Here is a 17,845-nt window from a genome sequence, read left to right on the forward strand (position 1 = left end):
TTTATCTATTTTCGTTCTAGGCATTGCATTTTGATGTTTTCAATACTAAACATATTTTCTTTTAACTCCCAATATCGCTTTCAAAATTAATCTATTTCTTTCTAAACGGTATCATCACCGTGCAACATATTGCCAGAGTCGCTGGGGCCGTGTAAACGTAACTCTTGATTTTTGTCCTTCGTAGCACTTAATATTTTTCCATCACCTTAAAATACGGTCGTCGGATGTTCCATTAGAAACATAATTTGGAATAAAAATCAAAGACATTTTTTTCTGAATATACCTTTTAATTCAAAGGAACGTTCACAAATACACTATACAAGAATGACACAGTTAGCCCGATAGATAAGAGTAATAACAGCAATCAGACACACAAACTTTCACTTAAAGATCCCCCCTTAACGGCTTCGGTCACAGCTTCCCAATAAACATACATATAATATTTTCAACTTGATATGTATGGCCCAACCATTCTAAGCACAGGAGAAAAGGGACAGTCAGCACCTGTCAATCATCGTAGCAGTTTCCACGGTAACAGAGATGAGGGCGGGTCTTAAAACTACGGCCATCATATAACTTCGTGTTCAGTTGTGACAATCTGCGTCACAAACAAATAAAAATCTGCAACTTTGGCACATTTCAGATTTTTACAAAAAGATAAAAATAATAACAATATGCCATTAATTATTCATAAATACTTTTAAAATGTTACTTTTTGTTTGTCTTTCAAAACATTATAAATTAAATAGCTACTCTAACTTTTCCATCTAATCTAATACAAGGAGAAACGCAGCAGTGAACAAATTTTGGGGAGCTCTTATTTCCATAGTATAACATTACAATTACATACACCAAACATGTATTTTGTATAGACATTATTTAAAGCTAGGTACAAAATGTATCTAAATCCCGGACGAACGGGTTTGTAAAATTGAAAGACAATAGTCGTTTTTAATCAATTTGTTCTCATTAATATGCGAGATGACGACACATGCATTGTAAAGCAAACTATTAAACACTATGTCAAAAGGTCAAAAAGTTGTTTAAATTATTGACCTCTGACCTCTACTTGTGGTGACACGATTAAATATGGCTAATAGGAAACATTTAAAACACGCGCGGCCCATCGTTATTGTTGTAAATATTTATACAAAACACATATATCACCTTTAGCCTGTTGTATTCTAAAAACATAAATTATTTCAGATCTTTGAAGAAAATGTACAAAATACTGGTAGAATGAAATAAATATCAGACTTTTTTTTATCTTATAATATAAATCTATCTCTGACACTACGGTTTTCTACTTGTTAACTATTTTGAGATCAAAGTTAACTTGGACTGAAACTAGTATTAGTTACGAAACGGAGAAAAACAAATTATAGTCGGGGTTAGAGCTACTGGGACACTAACTACAATATATCTGTATAATGTACTCCAGTCGCCACAACGACGGAGTTCGATATACAGCTTCCTGGTCCATCAGAGGGGTGAACAACTAACACTTTAATGTTTGATAACAAGGACTCATTCTTTTAATAATGACATTTTCAACTTTTCATCATTTGTTGGCATATTCTAAATACGCAATTCTACTACAAATTTTAAAATGTCTTATATTTTGGAATGAAATTCATAATTTTAATAATTTGATTGAAAACATATTGGTTTTTACGTTTAATTAGTAATATTCCTGCATATGTATGTATCTTGTTTTCGTAAAATAATCTTATTGTAAACCAGCTAGTCTCTCCTTATGTTAAAGAAATCCTGAACCGATTAGTTGGCCTCCGATAGGACACAGGACTACACTACCTTTTGGACAGATCGGGGTACAGAGATATTTGGATTCCAAGTGATGTTACACACACTTTATAGTTAACACAAGATACTGTACATTCACTACTAAACTCCAGTATTCTCTAGGTCACGTGGACAAACGTCACAGCGCAGGACTGGTTGAGATTTCTCCATAAACCACATTTGTAGAGGTTCAATTATTAATAATATTTTAGGACGCTGGAAAGTTTATCTTCAAATTATTTGTCTTAAAAAATTCTTAATTTCACATGCAAAATATTTCAGAGATATTTAAAATCTTATTTTGTATTCAGAGTTCCAAAAGCTTTCTTTCATTAAAGGTTTTGGTACTAATTATTACTTCTGTATCATACCCAAATGAAGTAAAACGTAATAATAAAAGACAGACGGAAGAAGATATGTTTCAAAATTTGAATGGACAGTCCAAAATCATGTCACGATGTCACGGGACCAAGAGAACTTTGGGATACTTGGAAATGTTTTACTACAATAAATAACATATACATCATATGCACATCTTATGAATGCTACACTAGTGTCGATGTAGACAGGGTATATCCCTTAAATATATAGATGTCTACTAGGTTCCCCTATTTCTACTTGAATGGTCAAAAGATTACATGAGTACTGGGTTTTTCCTATTCTATATTCACAAAGACAAAACACACAAAATTTTCCCTGAGATCTTGTGTTTCATGGCAAACATGCAGGCCTCTGCAAACCTTATACAAATTCAATAAATAAATTAATAAAATATTGAATGTAATACTAGTTTCAGTCCAAATGAATATACCCTATAAATACAACGAATAGCATTCCATTTGTTCAAAACGGCTCCCTCAGAAAAATGCCTGAAATCTGCCCGACGTAGGAAACGCCTAGGTTCGATGTTTCCTCTCATGATTGTATGTATGTGTGTATGTATATATATATATATAACAGTCAGATATTTACTTTTGGGAGTACAACCTTATTGGTAAGAGTTTTGATACATCATATCAGATAGATGATCAGGCACAACCATGTGGGTCTGGGGTAGGAAACAATCATTTATTCATTAATCGGACACAACCTTTCGAGTAAAACAGTAGGACTAACTTTTAGGGTCAAGATGGGTCAAATACAACCTTTAATGGTCATGATTAGGATACAACCTTTTGGGTCCATGCATTATCTTTTGGATACAAAGGTCAGGTAGAGCCTATCTGGTTCAAGGAACACTACCTTTGGGTCGGGGTTATCAAACAACTTGCCCGGATTAGGGAATACATCTCAAATGCGAATAATTTAATACAATTTGGACCTAGATCACAACTATGACAAGGATGTTAGTATTGTGATATATATATATACATACGTACATCTTTTATCTAACACTTCCAAGACTTCAGACTGCTGGTTTCGAGAGCAATAGAAGGAATGTGGTTGATGCTACTCACTACACATATACACACTACTACACAAATAGCGGCCCAATCCAGCGTTGATATCACCTGCCAGAAAATCTATGGGGCTTCCCACAGGATTTCTTGTAAGAATTGGTTTATCAATTTGGTAAGAGACTTCTCTTGGTAAAGTGCTGTCTTCGTTGATATGTAATAAAATGATAGTGTTCAGTAAAGCAATTAATTCCAATTTAAGAAATCTTAAAATAAATATTTGTGATTCAGCCAAACGTGTTTGAAATTGTGATTGGATTATTAAGACAATCTTAATGGAAACTGTTAAGAAATTTGTGATAGGATGAATTATTGTAAAGCTCTTTGGGTAAATTCATCCGTGGGAACCCCATCTAAAGAACATATATACTAGCAATACAAGAGATTAAATACAGTTATGTACAGAGGGCGGTAACATAATTTGTCCAGCAAAGGAACAAGTCTTAAATTACATTAGAGCAAAATACACAATATGCAACAGAACTTTACATAATATATAACAACGTGTTTTTCTATATGTCGAAAAAGGAGAAAAATCCACAAATCACAAACGACTTGCGTTTTGAGACAAGATTGGACCCTGAAATTCGTATTTTTCTGTTACAAACTTGACATGATAATACAGCATCCTACCATATATAGCACTATGGCATAATTCCAGATAAAAGTAGTCGCCTACATTAATGTTTATCTGGCTCGTCAGTTTCCCATGAACAAAACATATGGACAGAATTTTTAAAGCATGGCAACAGTGCCATGGAAAGGACACATCCATTTTAATAAAGCCAGAACAGACAAACTGGTCTCTCAACTCAACCAAGAAAATGACGAATTCTCCCATCATTCGCTCTACCTACTTGCGAAAAATGGGCGAATTCAGCTGCAGTAAAACTTTCCCAGGTTTTCAAAGACAATTTCGCTTTTTTTCTCTCTCTTGTTCGTTTGGTTTCTTAAACCATATCCTACAACCGTTGTTTGATCTCGTGTAAATGGACAGATTTGTCCAATTACAATTGGATGTAGTGTATCCTTCCTATGACAGTGTTGCCTACCTAACAAAAGAAGCTCATGATGGTTACAGTTGTGTAAAGCGATGATGAAATACTAGTTCACTACGTCATAACTACAATAAAATTTGTGACTAAAACCGATGGCAATCATTCAACATCATAATAAATCAACATGACACTGTACAAACAGTTTCCCCCGAAGGGGCCCCAATATAAATCTTACAATATCTTAATAATTGTATGTATATATTTATATATACGGATACTCCTACTACAAATGGTCATCCCAGAAAGGGCCTCTCCATCTTATAGGTCTTACGATATCTTCATAAGATCTTAAGTATACCACTACAACAAGATATTAAATATTACAATTTATTAACATCATCATAAAAACAACAGGATAATATTCCTTGACAATTATATAAAACGTTATGTACACACTTGTGTAGACATGTTTGGTACCACATGTGTCACGCTGCAGTCTCCCTATTGTCACATGTGACAGATCATGTTGTATAACACAGAAGTGTTGATGGAAATCTGGACCGTAACTATCAGTAGATTGCCTCAATTAGTGATGTTCCCCCGAATGTTTCGAGGAAGTTGATGAGGGTTTGATCAAATCGAAAAGTACCAACATGACAACATCCTAACGGCATCATTGTTTTATGCGTATGTATATATCATAATTATGCGTGAATTCTTGCGTAATCAACAAAACAAGAGTCATGATTTACAGATGGATGAGGAGGATTAAGTTAATACCGAGCTAGTTACGGTACAAATATTGTACCAACATGTCTACATCTTACACATCGCACAATACTCACACAAAATCACACCAAATACTCAATTTACATATATTCGGGGCAAAGGGTAGTCAATTAGCTGTATTGGTTAAGATTAAATTAACTTGTAAAATAAAACTTACATGATTTTGAGATTTTTTTTTCCATTTTTATTTTTTTTAATCTCATTTCACTTTATTTTTTGGTCTATTTTCACATAATTAATATTGGAATCACAAATCAAAAGCTAATTTGATAATAAATTTCCCCTTCAATCATACATCAGTCATCTTTTATGTAAATTTTTTTGGTTAAGTTCATTATGATTATATAGTTAAGTACAATATTATACAGCAGTATACATATAACATTAGAAATAGTTTAAATTTAAAAATATCTTCAGTACCACCTGAAGTCCATTAAAACTTTACTCATGCATTATATATTTCTGTAAATATTTCATCTTGCAGATCATATCCTGTACCCTATGATTATATATCATGACATTAGTCATAACCAGCTTTTGATATTCATGACGAATTTCATAGTAATGGTTGCAGTAGAATTGAGGTGTTCATTGACTATTGCTAGTAGCTGCTTTGTTTTTCTGTTTCAAAGAGGAGGATATGGTCTGTGAGATAGAAGAGATATTGCTTGATATTTCAACTAGTTTAAAAACGCATGCTAAATCAATTTCATAAGGAAGAAATATTTGCCTAAAAGTATATTCTGAGCACACATTAGGGTTTAAATTTGTTTTTAACCCAACAGCAGATCTTAAAAAAACTATTAATAACTTTGCTGCAGATATTGACTTAAAATTTCTTCATGGGCCAAACAAAGCAATAACATTGTTAAGATATACTTTAAAAAATTCCATAAAAATTATCAAACCATACTATGTACATCATATTTTACAAATAAAATATGTCATTAAGAACCTTCTATCAGATGTGTGACTTCATAACATGGTAACTACATTGTAGCCATAGCAACTGTTTAGAAATCAACAGAATGCTGCGAAAAGAGACAGACGGCCTTCATGTAATTGACATGCTCAAATTATAAACATGACATCCCCTTGTATAAACGACTTTCACTGAAAATAATAAGACCTTCCCCATATGACTATGAATCTGAAGACAATACTAAAGGTATTAAGGGTAAATGGCTGCATCTGTTGTTATCCATGACAACAGTGGCTATGGCTACGACTACAATCACAGAATCATAATATGTAAAGAGACAAAATCATTATTGCTATCTGACTGGAAGTCTGGTAAGCAATTAGCGTTGCCAGCCTGACCCCAGGTTTTACATAATCTAATCAATTAAACTTAACAGATTTTAATTAACAAAGATTCTGGGAGAATTTCACACAGGCACGTCAAATCAAAAGCTTGCACAACCAGAAAACAACGTTCTTATAAAAAATCCCTTTCTATCACTCAGCCTGTTGTGGCACCGTCGAGTGTAAAACAAATAATGTACCAGAGTCTTGCTGGTCTACATGCTCTCCTTACATTTCCCTCCTAATCTAAACTACGATATTGAATGAATTAATTGTTCACAATTCAATTAAACATTTTAAAATAACAAAAACAGTCCAATATTCTCAAAATCATTTTGCGTATTTGACAAAATACATTATTTTAAAATAACACTAAAAGGTGAAATAAATTAGCACTCGATTTTCAGCTGATAAATCCGTTCTTCTAAAATTCCAAGTAAACATGGTTTGGTTGGAATATGGCAGGGTTCAACAGTCTGCTTGCAGTAGATCAACTTAAAAAAGATTTTCTTATTGCTGGTTAAAACTGTTATTGAACACAACTTCTGAACTTAAAGATACAAAGGCAGGCAGAAGTTAAAACAAAGTATAACAAAGACAATCTATCCTTGATGTAGGTCTATGTACATTTCTTATCGCAAGATTTTAACAAATTAAAAATATGAAAAACAAGACTTAAAATCAGCAAATAAAACTCTTTTTACAAACATGTGAAAAATAATATACAAGACGAGGTTTTGGAAGGTCACAATTGGCGAAATCATACAAGATGGAAGCAAAATTGTCTATAAGCTAATAAGGCAAAAATAAGAAGAAAATGTGGTTTACATAAGTGTATATATTTAAAAATGTATATGTTAAAATGTATTCATATCTCATGAAATGGTTTCATAACAATTAACAGAATAAAGTGCCCTTTGGTACAAAAGCACAAGTTTTGATGATGATAAAAAATTATCTTGTCACATAAACTTGAGATGAAAAAGTAAATATGGAATAATTTAGAACACAAATATAATGTAAGAGAGTTCAAATAAAATATGATCAATGTACCTTCCATATGTTAAGAAAAAGTATGATAGAGATATAAAAAATGATCTTCTAAATTAAAATGTATAGCTTCCTTGCTACAGATGAACCGTCTCTTGGTATCCAACTATGTCGGCCATGAAATGCTTTCTTTATTGTTTAGTCTGAAATAAAGTACAAGACATAAACGAATTTTATAAGATATGATATGATTCATTTAAGATTTTTGAGAAGATATAAAGTATCACTTTAGTAGTCCATAATAAAACTATTGTATAAACATTTATGATGGCTGAATTTAAAAGAAACAAATTGGAGAGAAAAAAACACATTCAATGCCCCAGATATGATATACATCTGAAGGCTGCCAAGGTTGGGACCTAGGGATCAGCCTTCAAAAATATAAACCAATTGAAAACTTCAAAATTAAACAATTGGAATATATATAGTAGTACAAATGATTTACATACCTGTATAGACTTGGTTTTTAATGGTAACCATTCTGGAAATTAGTGGCTATAAGCTGTCCCTGGAAATAGCAAAATCCATTGTTACCTTCTAATTCTCAAATCGGTCATAGTCAGCATTTGCTTTTAATAGTTCTAGAACTGAACCTTAATCATATGCATTATTAGTTACATAGTTAGGATATCAATGTTTTACATGTAAATCGACATCAGGAATTATTAGGAAAACTCCCTACATGCTTTTAATGTGCATGTTTAACTTAATCTTCAATTACAACTTTACAACTGTAACAATATTTAACAGTAGGTCAATTTTGGAAACTCTAGCAGTCAACATTAATTGCATTCAAAATAATACTAAAATAAGTATTATTTATCAACGATGACATGTGATGAACTTACGGCTAGGTTGTGGCCAAAGCTGGATGGCTGGGGACTGGTGGCCTGAATGTAGCTAAGACCGTCCTGGCTGTACAGATCACAGGGCCCGGGGCTGTTGGCTAGCGGGATACCACGACTGCTAGTGGCTGGGGAGGTAGCTGTAGGGAAAGCCTGTTGTTGGCCAAGGTTATTTATCACAGCTGAAAACATAAATTATACAATATATAAGGTTATGTTCGGCGGAAACGTGTTGATATTTAATAAAATACTGAAAACAAATAACATTAGATGAGAGGTCAAGGTCAAGTAAAGAAATATAAGGTCTTAGCAGAAAGACACAAAAACTACTGTTTTCAAAGTCAAGGTCTTGTTAGGGATGTGAAGCACTAAAGTAGAAATTTCCAAGAATTTGTTTCTATGTCCAAACAAGCTGCCTTCATGATATAATTGAAGAGTCAGCATGTTTGTGATAACGCACTAGTTTATCACTACTTAAAACATTCTACAAAATGTAAATAATACCATTACTATGGAAATATGGTATATAAAGGATGTGTGATATTTGACATGTAAGAAATCCGAGCTCATCAGGTACTAGGCTGTCGGATGAATGTTTTTGATTTAATTTGTGTGCTTTTTTGGTTTTTTATATCTTGTTTTATAATATAACTCTATTAACGTTAAAACTAAATGAAACCTAGTCTAGATAGAAAACAAGGGAACACCATTGTACTTAGAGTAAACAGGAAGAGCAGCCTTAAGACATCAGATATTGACAAACTGCAGAAATTCCAACCCTACAGAGAAATATCTTTATCATCAGAATTTCCGATTTATACAAGAGCTGACTATTAACAATATTTCTGCAAAGATAGGCTAATCAATTCTTTGTCCGCATGCTATCCAACACTTAACATGTATAGAAAGCTGTAATTGGTGTTTTCCTTCTGAAGTTCTGTATCTTCATCTCTGATGGTTGGGTTCGTTTGTCTGTGAAAAGTGCTTAAACAACTCTATTGGTTTGATAAATGTTTCTGATGTCTTCCTACACCACCAGCCTGGTGTGCCAAAGGCCTCTAAGGTAACACATATGCCAATTTCAATTACTGAACATTTAAAGATGAAATGTTTTCTTATCATTGCAACAGAATGCATATCGTCAGATGGAGAAACTAACAGAGATACGCCTAACTCCGATAGGCCTATCACAGGCCTCCTTCAGAGATCCCCAGGCGACCATTAAAAACAACCAAAGGCTCAGAAACACCCACAAATGGCAATGAAAATAAAACTTTCAAAATCAAAATGGCAAATAATCAACTGTTTAAATGAGCCTGTGGCACGCTGTGCACCAGGGAATGACACAGTCAATTTAATCCTAACACAGAATTCCCCTCCTTTTTATCAATATTTCATTCTGAATTGGTCAATGCCGACAGAAGCACAGTCTGTCTCCCAACAGACAACATATAAACCATCCCTTTGATCTTGCACTGATGACGATTTTAACAGGAATCAGTCAGCTTGATCTTTCAGTCCTCATAACACTACACATACCGTATGGATATTTCCAATATTTAACTTTGGGAGATTAATAATTGCTTACTTTGACAAAAAATATTTTGAAATAAGTATCCGATATTGATCTCATTAATGCATGCATGCCTGGTCTTCCTTAGTGGAAAATATTTTATTATTTTGGCTGAAATACACTAAAATTAAGTGCTCATACATATTTTGCCCAGCTGTCATATTTTCTTTCCGTATTACCGGATAACCTCATCAATAGAAATATTGTTGTTAATCATATAACAGCTGCATATTTTTTTTTGCATATACATATTATATTGTCTTTTTTTGTTTTAGAAATGTTACAATACTTAAATGTTGGCATTTTTGTTTTATGACATAATTGATCAACTGTTAATTTGTGCTTTCCTTTAGTTGGACTAAAGTACTTGTTTTGATAAATAAATCAAAACATACAGCATTCATATTTAATGACACTGTTGTTACTTGTATCTGCAACCAATTGTTTCATTCTTGTTTTATTCCATGTCTAGAGTTTTTGTTCTATTCCTGTAGTATTTTGATACTGGTGGTTCCCATATCGGTAGTCTATTTTAGTATAGTATTAACCTGAGCCACTATCAATAATAACGTACAAATACAATCCACCTAATACCAATGAAGACTCTACTGCTGTACAGAATTCATGTGTACGCTTCAATCAAAGTGCTCAGTGTAATCACAGTATACAAACTGACACTCATCAATTTTGCATGGCGAGGGGAGTCTAGTGCCCATCCCGACGGAATGTTTGGCAATTTCAGTGACGAGTAGGGTTTGGAGTCCCCCTCTACGAACACCTTAATTAGAGCATCGGACTTGACGGCTGATATTCAAGTCTGTAAGCTAGAATGTGGCCCTGCAACCCTGTCAATAACTTGAAATTTATTTTCTTTCCCAACTCTCTTATTTAGTGCAAGAACAATCACTCCTATATCTGCAATTCCGTGGTGTAGTTTCTGTTTCAAATAAAACTAGCAATTTTATCGTCGGATATATATTTTTCTTCTTCTTTCCTATATCTGGATTCGATTAAATGTTGACTCTTTTAATATTAATAGACACTTTATCTAATCCCAGGAACAAGGGACTCCGGAAGTATTAAAATAAAACGTTTTGTCATAGATGGTCAGTAAGGTACAAATGGTAGCGGGCTCTGATGTCAAAGTCAATGTCCCATGCAACAAAAAGATGAATGCCAAAACAATGAAAATACTGATACAAGACATCACACAACTGTCAGAAAGTGTTTTCCGTTAGAACAGAAAAGAATAGAACAATTTATAAATTAATCTAGAAATAAAGACGATCTAGATATACATCTTTTAAAGTTTGGTACATGTTACAGAAGTAACTTATTGCTAATGAGTATCAATACTAGTGTGTACAACATTTTGACCCATTGCATTGTTTATTTACTTGTCGGACAGCAGAGACATTATTATTCAGTCTGTAAGGGTGGAATGACCTCACCATAGTTGAATTATCAAACGTCATGCACATACTACGACTTGACGGATTCACAGAAAAAGCCACATTACATATTTATGTGAATCCATGTCATTTTGTAATACCCAGATTACCATGTTTAAGTCTTAATGAGTCTGCCCCGTTTTTCAAGAATGTGTCGCATTGTAAAATGTTTACTTAATTTCTATTAAAATGACATTTTGGATTGAGTATAAATGTGCACTGTTCTGGTGCATGGCGATTTATATATATATATATATATATAACATCGCGCTTTACAGGGAAAGATGTTTCCCCATTTATCAGTTTTGTATGTGAAATCGTTGGTTTTGACAGTTCAATAAGTGGTGAAGTACAAGTGACAAGGATTGGGTCGTATATACATTCTAAGTATTAACGAAAACATCAGTCCCTAATAGAACTTGTAAAGAAGGTAAAATGGTGTACACACTATTACATTTTACTATCAGGGAAATGGTACACAAGCTTCTCGAAGGTCAAGGACAGAGTTATCAACAAGGTCAAGGACAATTACTATTATTAGATTGTTTAGTATAAGAGAGTATTATATGCTATAGTGACTACTGTTATAATCAGGTGAACTCACAGGAGAGAGATTATGCAGTTAGTAGTACACTGCATGTCAGATATTGAGACAAAGTAACTACAAAATCCGATTATGTTATGTGCAAAAGGATGGGAGGATCCATCACTACAAAACTCAACTACCTCTCAAATAAACAATTCCACTAATTTAGCTAATTACAAGAGAAAATTGCTTGAATTCATTAATGATTGTTTTATAAAGCAAATTTTGATTTGAGGCAGTGTCGTGAGAGTGATAGAGGGGGTTGTGTCACCAGTCCCAGGACGAAGCTTGTGTACCGTGCATCACACATCTACACGTGTCTAACACGCGCTACTACACAGCTACAGAGCAAACATGGAGGTGTGTGGCCTCGACGAACCTTGTGTGGACTGAGTCGACTTGACCACGACTTGGTACGGTTGTGTCCTTCCGTCGGTATGCATTTGTATGCACCGGTTAGTCAATGCTTTGCCTCCTACACCTTCAAGGGAAACGTTGGGTTTTAGTTAAGTGGTGCCCATTGTATATACCATCAACAGAGTACCACCTTTTGGATGTTTTGTAAATGCTGCAAAGGGCGCTAAATGGCTCCATGGAATTGCCTAACAGTCTGGGGGCACAATTCACCCAGTATAATTAATATAAATACCATACTTTTTTAGATTATTTTTCCTGAACACCAGCATGTTTAAATTCAGTCTTCACGATTTTTTTCTATTATATTCTATTGCAGCAGCACCTAGTAGAAGTTCAGCATCGATAGTCCTACCCCTATCTTCAGAGCCTAGTAATCACTATCAATCACACGTGGGTCGTTTTTTATAAGAAATATCTTTATATATCTTGCGTTCAATTTCCTCCAATTTAGAAAGGTCTTTTATCTAGTTATGCTAATGACTTTTTTATGAAGACATATATTCCCAAGTAACCTTTACGCAAATCAATTTCTGTATTTTCAAATATTCACTTTTCTCTGGGAATCTAATTTATCTGTAACTCATTGAAGCACTATCCTAACTTTTGTGCGGGCCGTCTGATATTCTTCTTCTACATATGCATTTGAATCACGTTTTTACCCCATATTTGGCACCAAATTGTAAGGTATGTTTTGTTCTGTGAATGTTTCATGAGCAGCACTTAATCAACCCTGTCTCCCCTAATTCCTACGCTGTAGTGACAGAAGAGGTAAGCATGGAAATACTACTACTGGTAAAATAATCCAACAAATCTACGGAGAAAATAGAAGAAACAAAATCTCGAGGAGAGACTCATGCACAAAATGTTTCCTTCCTGGGGAAAGGTGTGGTTGAATGAGCAGTGATATTACCACATTAATAGAATTTCAACATTTGTTAAAGTCATGCTTTTAGTGTTTTAGGGAAAGACCCAAGATGATTTTTCTAGAGTGGCGTTTATCAAGTGATGATAGTGATTCACCTAGACGGCTGTACTATCTATAACCAACAGATATACTGTATGGTGGACACTGCGACATACAACGCAGAATGGTCGCAGCCCAATCTGATTAACTCACATTTCACTTAGAAGTGAATATCAGTCATAATTTCAAATGAGAACAATGACAATTAAGATCTTACCAAATTTTACAAAATACCATGATGATGTTTAGTAAAAAAAATCAATCTTTTCATGTTGTCCTACACATATTGAAGAACATTGTATATACGCAAGTGGCAGGCAACCATACTGGTCATTGTCAAGCTAGTGTGTCACCGTACAAGGTGCCTGTTTACAAACTGTGAGGGGACTAAGTAGTATATCAACCATCACCATGGGTAACAGAAAACTGTGCAGCAACTCAACACGTCACAGAGGTAACTTAGTCATATGGGAAAGGACTTGGAAGGGGCTGGATTCTGATAGAAACATGAGGTCAATCAAGATTGATAACCTGTGGTATATGGATGAACCTCAATAGAGAAATGCACTTAGTTGCAAGAAAGATCTGAATGAATTGGTAAAAAGCAACATTACAACGATATGATTTTAATACATGACAACAATTCTCACTTCACTGACCGTTATGAAGGTCCTAGATCACAGAAGCCTAGTTTATATACAAACAAACCTGGGTGAACGCTTGATCCAAACATGAAGTTTCATTGGTAGATATGTAGGAGATAAAAGCTTGGGGAAAATGTCTTTTGATTAGGCTTAAGTCAAAAGGAAGGTCACCGATTGGTTTGACAGTTTGAACACTTACATTTGAAAAAAGACATTTGAAAAAGCAAATGAAAGGAGGCCATAACATCAATCAAGAAAAGGAGCTATTGTCAGAGTGGCAGAAGGAAGACACTGTCAAAATATATATAACTTGAGGAACGTATTTTATATAGTATGTTGAATGGGGATGTTTTTATACATGCTTTTTTATCTTAAATATCCTTCATAATATCCCATTTCGTAAGACATTTTCCCAGTGATATGTATATGATGCCAGAAAACAAAATAATATGACGTAAAACCAAGAATAATTGGGGAGGAATTAGTGGGATACCGACATCATGACTAGAACATGTCGTCAAACTTCCTACACATCTACAGGGGAATACAATGTCCTGGACAATGACACCTTGATGTCACCACTTCTACCTACGTCGTACTTACCGGAGAGCCTTTCACCCCTCAGGTTCCACATTAAACTTTCCATTCCATTTAAACTGACCAGTCCATTGTGGTCTGTAGGGGTGAAAGGAGGAGAGGAGGTCAACAATAGTCAATAAATATTACAAGGTTAGTGTCCATGTAAACAGATGTTACAACAGTTAGCCAATGTCACCTCCAAGTCCTCCTCATTGTAATCTTTACAAGTCATGTAAACATGACTAGGTATTTTCATTTTCAGAAATCCTGAACGTATTTAGCGTATGTTCTAATGCAATGTCTTGACATTGAGACGTTTTCTTTTTGATATCTCTAAATCATCATATTTCATTTTCCTTCAAAAGATAAAACGTCAAGTTCAATTACTTTCATGTTTGGTTTTGTTATTTTACTTTGTTTTGTTTTTCACTATTTTTTCTGACTTTGAAACTGTTGTTGTATGTAAAAGATGGTAGTTTTACGTTGACCTCACTAATTTCTCTTATAATTTTGCATATATTTATTTCAAAGTTCGTTAATATAGAAATAAATTTCACGTTTTTTTCTCTCTTAAAGGTAAGGCTCCAAATGTGTCGATCTGTTAATTTTGAAATATCTTTTTTCTTTTTTGCAATTTCAACGACAGGCACAAATTTAAAAAGATGACTTGGTTCTTTTGCTCCAGCACCATTCTCTTCATCAACATGTTGTAGTTCCAATGCGGGCATTTGCCAGGCCACCTCATCAATCACTCCACAAAGAGGCTCCATCTCCATTGGCAAAAAAATGCCATATGCCAATAGACGTCCTGGTAAGGTGATAATTTCTCTGCCTCCCCGGAGAAGGTAAAGTTATCTACTTTTTGTGTATGATAGACATATCAAACAGGTCTTCCTACATTTATTAAAAAATCCAATTTGACAACTAACAAAATTGAACTACGAATGTCGTATTTCTTTCTATTGCTATTTCAAATTAATGTCTTTTTGATGTCCTTCCGGCTATGTTAAAATTACCCTAGTCAGTTCAAATTTACAAATCTTTCTTTGTCATAAATTACATGCACATGTCTTCATTTCTTTTTATTGTTAAAATTTTATTTTTGCTGCCAAAGAATGAACTGTTTCCCAGTTGCATATTTACTATATTTCTCTTTTAAAAACCTGACTATCATAAACATGTAATTTTAGTCATGTGTTTTACAAACTGTTCCTGTGTGATTTTGTCTAGTGTTAAGCACATTTCGCCTTTTCTGTCGATGTATATCATGTAATGTGTTGTTGAACTGGATTTTGACTTTACATCCCAGTTGAATTGTCCTGGTAAGGGAACGGTAGAGTACATATGTACCATTTATATGCCTATAACTGTCGTGGTCAGACAGTGCTGTGCCAATATATCCTGTGTCAATACTGCCCATGCTGATCACTCAGCGTTCCCTCTAGCCGTTCATTTCTCTTCCTTCTGAACTAGAATGTAGCCACGATTGCTTTTCAATGTTTACACAATTGGTCTGCCAATTCAATAAGGTTTTTTTTCTCTGGTGCTCGCTGAAGTTCCCCATAGTTCATTTATTCCCTGATGTTCATCAAACGAGTTTCCAAACAATACACGAATTTCCATTCAAGAAATGAAGTTCTATATGTTATTTTACTTCAGTAAATCACCATTAAGATGTTATTTTTGTTTGTTACTTTAGTTTTTTCTTTTTTTTTTCATAAAGATATTGCATTCCAATGATTCTGGAATTCTATACTATACAGCTAGCAGCAAGTTTTATTAAACGACAAAAAGTTTATTTCCAGATTAAATCCTACTGCATTTTTTGGTTGTGAAGGTCATTGGAAGCCCTTACAAAGGTTTGTATTTAGAATCAGCATTTTATTTGACCAACGTTTGCGTAGTTGATATTTCATTTATTCTCTGTGTATTATTATCATGAGGTGTATATGACAAACTTGGTCTCGAACAGGAAGGTAGCATTATAGATGTAAGTAGCTAAGACAGTGGCGACGCGATTTGTTCAATATGTCTCGTTTTGAACACAAGACTTGTCAGCAAGAAATAATTAGTTATAGAAATTAATGTTATATTCAGTAAGAATTTGATTTTGAGAAAGATACTCGCATAAAATTCACACAAATTGGACTTCTAAGAAGTAAAATTGTAATTTGTAAAGAGTTGAAAAATTAATTTGTTAATTCCTTTTTTATATTTATCAATTAGTACCCACAACTGGTCCACAAATTAGAAGTGCCTTTATCAACATACACATAGTCTTGCGCATATATATCTATACATTTCTACTAAGGGAAGATAAATCTCGCTCTACAACATAAATTAGTCTACTACTAAAATGAATATAGACATGAAGCCATTCTAAGCCGAGTAGCAGCATTCACATAACAAGTAAAGGTATAACTATTTACACATTGGACTATTGTGTGGGTATATAAAGTGATCTAGAATGTAAAGGACGAAAAAAATAGAAAATAAAATCCACCTACAAATTAGAAATCATGTATGTGAAAGGGAAAATACGTAAAATTTAATTAGAACACTACTTTTATGTGATTGAAAAAATTGAAGCAATCAGAAATATGAGAAGTTAAATATCTTAAAGAATTGAATGGAGAAATTTGCGTTGACTGTATTAGTGCTATTATGAGCGTCCACCAATCACCAGTTATATAACAAGGGAAGTAGGCAATCATAGAAAACTCCTGCTAGAGGATCATATGCTGAAGCAAACGAGGAAGATGCCCAGTAAGTCAAAATCAAGGGAGATAATAAAGTAGTTTTCACAAAAAAATCTTTCACATTTAAAATTAGGAAATTTAAACTAGGCGTAATGACAATGGGAAACTATATATAAACAAAAGGGAACTAATGACAAGTTATAAACATAGGGACCAGCTGTACTGTATGTTTATATGGGAGATGGAGAATAAAGGGAGACAAACCAGTACCTGTAGCACGCTGGGCAGTAAGTATATGATCGCCAACACGATGTAGAGGCGAGGTGCTGACCGGCAGCGGTGAATGTTCGCTCCTTTGTAAGCCTGCGGTCAATTGATTGGCCGTCGCAGCACCAAGGTCGGCATAGATGGGGGACATGTGTCTCTCCCCCGGGGCAGAGGGGGTGGTAGGGAGGTACCCAGCATAACCAGGGAGCCCTAAATAAGAGAGGAGAAATACGTCTCTAAGCCAGTGATACTTTAGCTGTAAACACACTGCCTATGTTATCGGGATAATATACGCAGCGGCAATAAACATCCTATAATCTAATGAAATATATAACAATGCTGAGTACACGAGTATAACACTACGTTTAACCAGCATGGCTATTGGTTCCAGCAATTTTAGGATGAATATAGGCTTTCC

At 34.2% G+C, this 17,845-nt stretch overlaps 1 protein-coding gene across 19 annotated transcripts in view; it reads right to left on the reverse strand.

Annotated features, from left to right (window-relative positions):
* Positions 1 to 266: 266 nt before the first annotated feature.
* The window catches only part of LOC138331819 (RNA-binding protein Musashi homolog 2-like), a 125,096-nt gene continuing 107,517 nt past the window's right edge, over positions 267 to 17,845 (reverse strand). For 15 of the 19 annotated variants that reach the window (XM_069279622.1, XM_069279618.1, XM_069279617.1 and 12 more), the window contains 6 exons: positions 17,431 to 17,637; positions 14,486 to 14,557; positions 12,237 to 12,338; positions 8,251 to 8,429; positions 7,852 to 7,910; positions 267 to 7,545 (listed from right to left, as the gene is read on the reverse strand). In XM_069279622.1, the coding sequence (XP_069135723.1) occupies positions 7,869 to 7,910; positions 8,251 to 8,429; positions 12,237 to 12,338; positions 14,486 to 14,557; positions 17,431 to 17,637 (602 nt within the window). In that variant the 3' untranslated portion in view covers positions 267 to 7,545; positions 7,852 to 7,868. The remainder of the gene's footprint in view (positions 7,546 to 7,851; positions 7,911 to 8,250; positions 8,430 to 12,236; positions 12,339 to 14,485; positions 14,558 to 17,430; positions 17,638 to 17,845) is intronic. The other 4 variants (XM_069279623.1, XM_069279631.1, XM_069279616.1 and 1 more) reach the window with 3 other exon arrangements.

Source organism: Argopecten irradians, chromosome 9 (assembly GCF_041381155.1).
Source record: "Argopecten irradians isolate NY chromosome 9, Ai_NY, whole genome shotgun sequence".
NCBI classification, from domain to species: Eukaryota; Metazoa; Mollusca; class Bivalvia; order Pectinida; family Pectinidae; genus Argopecten; species Argopecten irradians.